Consider the following 11,346-nt stretch of genomic DNA (forward strand, 5'->3'; position numbering starts at 1 on the left):
AAGTAGAGTTGATAGTGAAGAATAAATAATGTGCTCATTGAAAATGTTATTACCCCATTTTTCTTGATTTATCAATAAACAAATTTTTTTATTACATTAAGAGAACTATATGTCAAAAAACAATGCCAAGTTATCGACAACCTATGAAGTTTGGGAGAAATATAATATCATTTATTATATAATCCAAAACATCCTAGGCATTTCTCTAATTGTCTCCTAAACATCTCATTTGGGGGGGGGAATAAATGTCACTAAAATGTTTACAGACAACCCAGAGATAGAAGTAGTTTGGGGAGAGGAAAATATATATAAGAAGTTGGAGGTGGAGTTCAGTCCAGAAAATCCATTCAGAAGGCAATGAAAGTTTAAGAAGCAACAACAACCTAGAAATAACTGAGGGTGGATTACAGTGATTGGAGTTTGAGATTATAAGATAAACAAATAGCAGAAAAGAAAAAGTTAAGAAAAAAAGGGAACATGAGTTTTCAAGAATTCTATATCATGTCAACAGAATCATTGTGACAAAGTGGTTGAAGATGTATGTAAAGATAAGAATGGAAGTACTAAGAAATGTCCTAAATAGTTCAGATCTGAGAGACATTATCAAATTCCTCATGACAAAGATTGATGAAGAAACCTGCAATTAGCTCTAGTGTATTATTGAGTAAATTAGTAGATTAACTCATTATTTTCCAAAAAGCACATGATTAAACAATTCTCAAAAAAATCAACTTTTCCTGAACATAAGCTCTAACAGCTTGTATTTTTTAAATTGTATTGAAGTTTTGATGGAGAACTTTATTCAACATGGTGTGGTAAGCTGAATCAGGTATGTCAATTTGCACTTTATGCCAAACATGTAGTAATAATAAAATATAAAGGTAATAAAAAGACATTGCCATGCTCCTTAGATAGACAAATAAAAAGACATTGCCATGCTCCTTAGATAGACAAATAGATAGAAAATACATGATAGATGATAGATAGATGATAGATGAGATAGATAGATAGATAGATAGATAGATAGATAGATAGATAGATGATAGATAGATAGATAGATAGATAGATAGATGATAGATGACAGATAGATAGATAGATAGATAGATAGATAGATGATAGATATGAGACACCATGTAAAAACATATAATTGTGTGTTGAAGTTGAATCCACAGACCCCTGTGGCTGCTGGTCTAGAGGCATATTGGTGATTGGCAGCTCAGCACCTGCATGGGACTTAGCATGATAGTGCTCCGTATTTGACAAGGGACCAATATAAGTTACCCTGTTTGGTACATGAAGCTGTTAATCCACGTGGAGAGTGGAAATAGGTGTTGTCACAGCCCAAGTCTACTCCAGGTCTTGAGATAGTTGGTGGGTGGGGAATGGGAAGGGCAAAACTACTCAGCTCTCATTTGAAACAATATCCTTTTACCACTATAAAAAGACAGTACAGTTGACAAATGAGGAAGGAAGGAAGAGTCAACTGCTACATCTAAGTATGGGGCATAAACAAAATAAATCATCAAACAAACAAGGAAATTTTCACTCAAGGTGAGATTACAAGTAAAATTCTAAAACATATATGAAGACGAACAATGATAAACTCTATAATCTCAATAATACTCACTGATGAAAAAAGAAAAACTAAAACAATTTAAAAGGAGTTTTGAAGCAGGCATGCTTAAGATCCTCAAAACTTGAAGGCAGCATAATAACAATATAATCAATGAAAAATTATGGAGGTATAGGTAGATATAAATTGAAAATAAAAATATGAATTGAAAAGGAAAAATAATGAAATAAAACTCAATAGTTGGAAGACATTTCAGACCAGCCACAAATGAAAGCAGAATTAGTGAATAAGAAAGTAGTACTGAAGAATGCACCAAAATGCAACAAAAACAAATGAAGAGTTTGAAAATATGAAGCAATCTAACTAGGAAGTTAGACTGAGAAGGTTCAACATGTCCCAGCTAGATATATTGCTTAGCAGGTAATGTTGAAAGTTATAATGGCAGAAGATATTCAAAATTGAAAAAAAAAAAACATGACTTTTCAGGTTGAAAACACTAAGTTACAAGCAAAATAAGTTAATTGTGAATCTCCACCTGTGTATTGCATGTTGCACTGCAGAACATCAGTGATAACGAGAACAGCCTAAAGACTAGAGGAGGAGGAGAAAATCTTAAATAAGGGGAATGAAAGACCATGTGCCAGCAAGAAACAGATGCACATGAGGAAGTCAACTGAGGAGTGTCTCCTGAAGGATTTCTTTACAGAAGTGCATACATGGTTAAGGGAGCAAAAGAAGATAAGGAGGCACTCAGAGATCTATGGTAGGAAGGGAGGATACAAAAAGAGAACGGCCAGCATAAACAGGCTTATAATGGGCTTCTATAACAAAAATCTGCAGTATTCTTCTACATGACCAGTAATCATTGCAAAAATAGAAAAATAAGAGAGAAAAAATGATCCTATAAATAATGGCAACAACTGCATAAGGATTCTAAAAAATTTTTACAAGAGATGTAAAATCTCTGTGGAGAAAGTGACCAAATGTGTTGGAGAGACATAAAAGATTTGAAGAAAGAAAAAGCCCATGTCTACATTAGAAGACATTGTGTAAAAATATATTACTTTGTCTCTGAATTTTATGTAAATTAATTGAAATTTTAACAGTATGTAAGTTATAATATTTACATTAAAAAGTGAAAGTATCAAGTTCTCAAATTGGAAAAGAAGAACCTGTATAATTATCTTAGTTGACCAATCAGTCCTTGTATAGAACTTATACCTTTACAACTTGTATCTGTTGTAAGATTCAAATTTGATATAAATTTGTTTTCCTTTTCTCTCAGTTTTTGTTTTCAGTTGGATATTGATGACCACTCTTCCTATCTTTCTCCATTTAGGTTTATATCTAAGAATTATATGCATATTGCTTGGAATCACAAGATCTCTATGACTGCAACTGGATAGAGTCAGGCGTCTGAGCCAGTCTATTTGCAGCACTGCAGGAAGCCTCTCCCAAGCCTCTCCTCTTGATTCCTTCATTTACCTGGCATGTCTACCTTCAACACCTCTAAAATTGAAATCTCTACCTTCTTCTTGATTGGGATCCTAGGAATGGAGCATGCCAACATTTGCATCTCCATCCCTATTTGCCTCATGTACCTCGTTGCCATCCTGGGGAACTGTACCATTCTGTTTTTCATAAAATCAGAGCCATCTCTGCATGAAACTATGTACTACTTTCTCTCCATGTTGGCTCTCTCTGACCTAGGACTGTCCCTCTCTTCTCTCCCTACCATGATAAGGATATTCTTGTTCAATGATCCAAAAATTTCCCCTGATGCCTGCTTTGCCTAAGAGTTTAAATTCATGGATTCTCAGCTATGGAGTCATCAATTCTTCTCATCATGTCTTTTGATTGCTTTATTGCCATCTGCCACCCTCTGAGATACATCTCCATCCTGACCAGTGCCAGAGTCACCAACACTGGTCTTGCCTTTTCTTTGAAAAATGTTTTATTGATCCTCCCTTTCCCTTTCACTCTAAAACATCTAAGATACTGTAAGAAGAACCTCCTTTCTCATTCCTACTGCCTCCATCAGGATGTCATGAAGCTGGCCTGCTCTGACAACAAGGTCAATGTCATCTATAGCTTATTTGTGGCTGTCACAGGCATCCTAGATTTTACATTTATTTTCATGTCCTACATGATAATATTATTTTCAGTACATGATGATACTGAAAGTGGTATTGAGTATAGCATCACAGAAACCAAGGCTCAAGGTCAAGAATGTAAACCCTGATTAAGACTAATTTTCAAAAAAGGTAAAATTATAGCTCTCACAAAGACATAAAATGAACAGCCATTAGAGATCTAATTTAATTCATCCTTTTTTGTAGGCTCCACACCCAGCATGGAGCCCAAAGTGGGGCTTGAACTCACCACCCTGAGATCAAGACCTGAACTGACATCAAGAGTCAGATGCTCAACCAACTGAGTCACACAGGTGCCCTAAATTTAACCCACTTTTAATGAAAGAACCAGATAAATGATATAACCAGTTCAAAGGAGACCCCATATAAAAGACATAAGAATATTGGAATTAATTTGCAAATGAGTACGAACAGCCTCTTCCACTTCATGGAACACATGCTTATTGACTTTCTACTAGGCAGAATTTATTTGCAGGCCTACCTACATGAAATACTTTGATTGCTATTAGTATCTACAACTTATAGAGTTGGAAAATAGCTCAAAGGCATTGAAAACACCAAGTCCACAGACTCAGAATCAGATAACCCATAAGAATGTGTTCTAAACAATGTAGTTTTCCACTGAAGCACACATTTTCCTCTATGGTCTCCCCCATTTTAAATAAAGTATAATTTCAAAGAAAGATTATTCTTGATCACAAAATAAGGCTTTCATTTGATTTTACCTCATTATTTACACAGATGCAGAAAGAATGGTAATATACCAAATGGGCCTTCTTAAGTTTTCAGTTCTGGAGATTTCTATACAGAATCAGATTGGTTGTTCAAAAGCTGCTATCATATGCTATATCTAGGATAGGGAGTTACAACCAAGAAGTTGTCTTCATCAAATTACTCCTTCAGGTATCAATACATTTGGGCAATATTTTCTTATCTCAGACTCCCCAAAACATCCCAGGATCCTGGTCTGTCATGGAAGTGACCTCCCTTACCAGCTTTAAGGGCTATGCCTGTAAGTCAAGTAATAGGCTAATTTACTTGAGAGAGCTTTGTCAGCACAGATTTTTTACAGTCAATTATAGTTCCCTAAAAGTCACTAATCATACTTGATTAAATGAGCAACATTTTCAAGTATGAAATTCTAGGAAAGGCCTTGGTTACATAACCAATTCTTCAAATTATATCCTAGGTAAAAAGAGGACAGGTTCTTATTGCACCCAAGCAAGTACACATTGTAATGAAAAGAAACACACTTGGGGCACTTGGGTGGCTCAGTCGGTTGAGTGTCTGCCTTCCACTCAGGTCATGATTCCTGGGTCCTGGGATCAAGCCCCACAACCAACTCCCTGCTCGTCAGGGAGCCTGCTTCTCCTTCTTCCTCTGCCTTCCACTCCCTTTGCTTGTGCTCTCTTTCTCTCTCTCTGTCAAATGAATAAATAAAATATTTTTAAAAAAGAAATACACTCGGGGCACCTGGGTGGCTCAGTCATTGAGCATCTGCCTTCGGCTCAGGTCATGATCCCAGGGTCCTGGGATCAAGCCCCGCATTGGGCTCCCTGCTCAGCGGGGAGCCTGCTTCTCCCTCTCCCTCTCCCCCTGCTTGTGTTCCCTCTCTCGCCGTGTCTCTCTGTCAAATAAATAAATAAAATCTTTAAAAAAAAAAAAAGAAATACACTCAATGAGAGTTTCTGAACTCTAAAGAATCAATAACAATCAGCTACAACCTCAAAATGTTTCATTTTATAAAAGCAGAATCTATTGGATTATTGTTGGTTGGAAATAGCTTAAGAGAAAGAAAAAATCCTCCTTATATATTCAGAAAATAGAACATAAGATAACACCAACAATATTCCAAACAAACATAATAGAATGTTACCCATCGGTTCATTCAGTCCTATGCAATTAATTCTTGTTCTCTTGGATCTTGGGTTAACAGTCTCATGAAGCTATCATCTACTGACTGAAAAGAGTCCTGAAAATCACCACTCAACCCACTGGAATAATCTGAAAGTTACCCCAAGAGTCTATTCTTTGAAGTTTGAAGTACCTGGTGTAGGCCTTCTCCACAAGCTCTGGCTGGATCCTTTTCAACTGAAGACAAAACTCTGGCCTGTTGCTAATTGCAGAACTTTCATGAATGTATCAAAAAACTATCTATTGTTTTAAGATATTTAAGCTACTATAAGAGTGTTACATTAATCTTAAATGTCCATTGCTAATTTTACTTACACCATTCAAATATTAAAAGTCTAATGAAAGTTCATAATATACATAATGCAACTGACAAGTAAATTCTGTTGTTTCCATGATAAGCAAAACAAGATAATAAAATTATTATCAAAAAAAAGGTTTAAAAAAATGTCTCTAAGGATAATGATATAGCCTATACACAAGGACAGTAAATGTTACATCTATTGTATACAAATCAATAAGCATAATTTTTACAGTGAAAACAATACTGATATATAACATAATAATCATGAGAAATAATTTACATAATATACCAAGAAAACACCAACACTATACCATGAATATCAAGGAAAGAGATTCAGTGAATCTGGAGCAGGCTTAGAAATCTCTGTTTATAAAATTCCACAGTGAAGCCTGAGTGCAGTTGAAAACTACCATCTTTCCACAACCCTCAGTTTGTTGCAGAAAAGGAGGTGGGTGGGGGGATGGGCATCGAGGAGGGCACGTGATGTGATGAGCACTGGGTGTAATACGCAACTAATGAATCATTGAACATTATATCAAAAACTAATGATGTACTATACATTGGCTAACTGAATTTAAATAAAAAAATAAAGAAATAAATAAAATGAATTTCCACATTCTTAAAAAAAAACTACCATCTTTGCAAATGCTAGATGATAATTAAATTTTCCAAAACTTTGTCAGTTTGTAGAAGGAAACACATGTAAGTTTAAGGGAGTAAAGTTCACTGGAGGAGACAGACACATAAAGGCACAGTTATACACCGTGAAACTGTTCTGATTATAGCATATTCTGCCAGAGGGAGCAAAGGAGGCTTAAGGGGTGTTTTGCTCAAAGGATTAATTCTTATTTACAGGGGGTTGGATGACTCTTCTGGGCTCCAGCTCCCTTTGAGTTTGCACCTACAGGGAGTTTTCTTTTTCTCTGGGTACAGCCTGCTGAGCTGGAACCCTCAATGTTTTCTGGGCCAATAGGAAAGCAGCAAGGAGGCAGGACTAGATTCTGAAGGTCAGGATAGACTGTTGTGTCTACATAGCAGTGAAATTCTGGTGACTGCATGCCAACTCCACTTCCTCTTTACTCTGACATGTGGGTCCAACAACTTACCAACTTACTAGTAGGCTTCCTGATGTTCATAGCTACCACTCGCCTTTGCACCAGCTTGAGCAAAAAATTCACATAGTATCTGCCTGGCTATGGTTGCTGAGTGATTAGGATGGATGCCATTACCCTAACCCTCTAAAAAGTCCAACAATTCTGTAAATGCACGGTACAAGTCCAGAGTCCTGCTAAATGATAGCAGTCAACCAAGTGCTAGGCCAGAATCATGGACCAAGCACAGAGAGAAATTCAAAGCCTTGAACCTGGCTGGCTCTGGAGTGGCATGTTGGCTGAACGGTCCAGTTATGGCTGTGCAGATACGAGAGACCTCTGAGTTTGCAGAGGGCTTTGGTAAGAAAGCAGTAAGGACCACAGGGAGTTACTTTATCCATAGTCTGTCCTAACTCCACATCCTTCTTCATAGTTTTAAATATCTGCTTTACATTTTCTCTCTTGTGATGAATAGAAAGCAGTCTTATGATTCTAACAAAAACTATGAGTTCACGGATTTTAAGTATGGGTGTGAAGGTGAGTTTTGTATAAATTTCATTTAGTCATTTAATTTGTAAATAGTGGCCTCCAAATTGAGGGTATAACTTTTCATTCATTTAGTTCTGTCAGTGTACATCAAATGATATCTGCTTATATAAGATCCTATGAAGCCAGAAAGAGGACAAAGAGCACCAATGATATCACAGACCACACAGCCTCAGGTGACAAAAACTTACCACCTAAGTTTCCTTCTAAGACTTTTATTGTTTTAGCTATTTTTAGGTTTAGCTCTATAATGTATTTTGAGATAATTTTTGTGCAAGATGTGAGATACAGGCCTACCTTCATTCTTTTAGATACGGATATTAAGCCTTGTTAGCCCCGTTTTTGAAAGAATACTGTTTTTTAAAATTAATATTATTTAATAACTACAAATGCAATTGTAGTAAGTGTTGTCCTTCATTCATCCTATATTTCTCCAAACAGTCTTCAAACTTAAAGGTAAGACTATCCTTAAAATGTTGCTACAGGAAATAGAGGCTATGAAATTTACTGCTTCCTTCATGCATGATGAGCTCAAGAAAAGCATGTAAAATATTTAAAATATCTATCTGCTGGAAATTACTTGTGCAGATTAATATGCATTCATGTTTCTCTTGATATCCTATCTACATGGGTCACGCTATTACTCCTAAAGATATAGTTTAAACTGTATTGTTTTAGTCCAAGAACTCTTATACAAAAAAGCTGCAATCCCCAGATTTCATACCAACGTTTAAAACATACACATTTGAACTAATTTATTCACGCCATTGCAGGAAGGCTTTTCTGAGATCCATATTCTGATCCCCTCACATTCCTATACACAAATTAAATGATCCTCTCACATTCATTCTTTAACACCTCAGAAGTGGAAACCTCTACCTTCTTCCTCATTGGGATCCCAGAGATGGAGCATGCTCACATTTGGGTCTCCCTCCCCATCTGCCTCAGGTACCTCCTTGCCATCTTGGGGAACTGCACCATCCTCTTTTTCATAAAAACAGAGACCTCTCTGCATGAGCCTATGTATTATTTCCTCTCCATGCTGGCCTTTTCTGACCTGGGACTGTCCATCTCTTCCCTTCCAACCATGCTGAGAATCTTCTTGTTCAATGCCACTGGAATTTCCCCTGATGCCTGTTTTGCCCAAGAGTTCTTCGTGCATGGATTCTCAGCTATGGAGTCATCGGTACTTTTCAGCATGTCCATCGATCACTTGATAGCCATCTACAGTCCTCTCAGATACATCTCCATCCTGACCAGTGCCAGAGTCATTAAAATTGGCCTTGTATCTGCTATAAAAAGTATCTTATACTTTTTATACTTTTATACTTTACTTCCCTGTCCCTTTTATTCTACAGAGGCTGAAATTCTGTAAGAAAAACCTTCTATCCCACTCCTACTGCCTCTACCAGGATGTCATGAAGCTCGCCTGTTCTGACAATAGGGTCAAAGTCATCTGTGGACTGTTTGTGGCTCTTACATCTGTATTGTACTTGGTGTGCATTTCTGTGTCTTATGTGCAGATCCTGAAAATTGTTCTGCGCATTGCCTCACACAAGGGCCGCCTCAAGGTCCTCAACACTTGCATCTCCCATAACTGTGCTGTGTTCATCTTCTATGTGCCTATTGTCACCTTGGCCGCCCTTCACCGCTTTGCCAAAAATGCCTTCCCAGTTGTTAAAGTCATCATAGCTGATATCTTCCTTCTGTTTCCCCCTCCAATGAATATCATTGTGTACTCTGTGAAGAGTCAGCAGATTAGAAATCGGATCCAGGCAAAACTATGTGAGAAACAAGGTTGATGAGCAGTTTCTGCCACAATGAAAGCTCAACTCTGCAATTTCTGAACAGCTATAGAAACCTGAAGATGGTAATGACAGAATAGAGACTGAACACAAAGAGCCACACTGCCTGTACTCAGTGGGCCCATGAAATGTCTAGTTATTGATTTAATTAAGCAGCAACACAATCTAGATTAGATGTTTTAGGAGTCAGGATTGGGGTTGTTGTCTTCTTATAGCTAAGTGTCCCATTTCCTTTCTGATTTTTATCTCTCTGTGCAACCAGCTGTCTATCAATCTTAGCCATAGCAGTGCAGTCCTAATTAGAGTTAAAAGATTTTTAAACTATCATTCTAAACAAAAATAGAAAAAAGTAAAATAACATGTTCATGGCTTTAATTATCTTAGGCGTGATCAGCAGTAACTAAAATGTGCTGATTAAGCACACATACTCAACCCACACACAGACTCAGCATCTCCTGACCATCTAGTGTGTATATGTGTGTGTGTCTGTCACCAGCAATTCATATAAACTATTAAAAATTCCTCTGTCTTATAGTAGTGTGATATATGTTTCAAGATACAAGGTTCACATACATAAAATGATTTAAATTAAATGCAAAAAAAGCCATCAAAAGGAATGAGATCTTGCCATTTGCAACGACGTGGATGGAACTGGAGGGTGTTATGCTGAGTGAAATAAGTCAATCAGAGAAAGGCATGTATCACATGACCTCACTGATATGAGGAATTCTTAATCTCAGGAAACAAACTGAGGGTTGCTGGAGTGGTGTGGGGTGGGAGGGATGGGGTGGCTGGGTGATAGACATTGGGGAGGGTATGTGCTATGGTGAGCGCTATGAATTGTGCAAGACTGTTGAATCACAGATCTGTACCTCTGAAACAAATAATGCAATATATGTTAAGAAAAAAAAAGAAGTTAGCAGGAGGGGAAGAATGAAGGGGAGTAAGTCGGAGGGGGAGACGAACCATGAGAGACGATGGACTCTGAAAAACAAACTGAGGGTTCTGGAGGGGAGGGGGGTGGGGGGATGGGTTAGCCTGGTGATGGGTGTTGGGGAGGGCACGTTCTGCGTGGAGCACTGGGTGTTATGCACAAACAATGAATCATGGAACACTACATCAAAAACTAATGATGTAATGTATGGTGACTCACATAACAATAAAAAAATTAATGAATTAAATGCAAAAAATAGATATGCAAATATTTCACTCATTTATATTTTTAACTGTTTGAAATTGACTCCATAAATTACCTCCTTTAAATGTATGTTGGGTTAGCTATTCTTCATCCAAATATATTTATATATATATTATATACATAATATTCTCTATTTACTACTGCTATGACGTTAAGCAGCAGTATTTTTTTTATTGTCTATATCCTTAACATGCAAGTTATTTAAGAAGCAATCTCACTTCTGTGGCGCCTGGGTGGCTCAGTCGTTAAGCGTCTGCTTTCGGCTCAGGTCATGATCCCAGGGTCCTGGGATCGAGCCCCGCATTGGGCTCCCTGCTCTGCAGGAAGCCTGCTTCTCCCTCTCCCACTCCCCCAGCTTGTGTTCTCTCTCTCGCTGTGTATCTCTCTCTGTCAAATAAATAAACAAAATCTTTAAAAAAAAAAAAAAAGAAGCAATTTCACTTCTGTTTTTGTCAATATCAAGCAAAGTACCTGCAATATCCTAGTTGTTTATTGTGCATTTATTAAAAATTTCATGATTTGACAAAGCCTTGCTGTGGGATCTAGATGACTTATCTGTCCCAGATTGTTCTCATACAAATACATATGTTAGAAAAATGTGCACACATTTTCAAGTAGAAGAGGGAGATATTTTTTAGCCTTAGAAATCACTGTAATAAGAGATGTATGATAAATCATTAAAATCTAAATGTAGATATTTTTTATGTCTATCAGGGGTTCTTATTTGGCAGTGTGCTTTCACCATTTCCCTTGTTTAAGAGAGTA

The 11,346-nt window shown here is 37.1% G+C and overlaps 2 protein-coding genes across 2 annotated transcripts; both read left to right on the top strand.

Moving 5' to 3' along the window:
* The first annotated feature begins 3,063 nt into the window (after nt 1-3,063).
* On the top strand, nt 3,064-3,815 carry LOC112806312 (olfactory receptor 51A4-like). The gene is given in 2 exon segments (XM_025848605.2): nt 3,064-3,373; nt 3,376-3,815. Coding segments are annotated over 2 exon segments (750 nt in total).
* A 4,592-nt stretch (nt 3,816-8,407) lies between these two features.
* LOC112806313 (olfactory receptor 51A7-like) lies at nt 8,408-9,380 on the top strand. Its single transcript, XM_025848606.2, has 2 exons — nt 8,408-8,865; nt 8,900-9,380. Exons 1-2 carry the CDS (start codon nt 8,408-8,410, stop codon nt 9,378-9,380), a joined length of 939 nt encoding a protein of 312 aa, XP_025704391.2.
* The last annotated feature ends 1,966 nt before the right edge of the window (nt 9,381-11,346 follow it).

The sequence above is a fragment of the Callorhinus ursinus genome, unplaced genomic scaffold (assembly GCF_003265705.2).
Source record: "Callorhinus ursinus isolate GAN/ISIS: 27379988/994484 unplaced genomic scaffold, GSC_fseal_2.0 scaffold35, whole genome shotgun sequence".
Lineage (NCBI taxonomy): Eukaryota > Metazoa > Chordata > Mammalia > Carnivora > Otariidae > Callorhinus > Callorhinus ursinus.

Coding starts and splice junctions, on each gene's coding strand:
- LOC112806313 (XM_025848606.2), top strand. CDS start 8,408: ATGATCCTCTCACATTCATTCTTTAACACCTCAGAAGTGGAAACCTCT. Junction 8,866..8,899: donor GTCATTAAAATTGGCCTTGT/ATCTGCTATAAA, acceptor TACTTTTTATAC/TTTTATACTTTACTTCCCTG.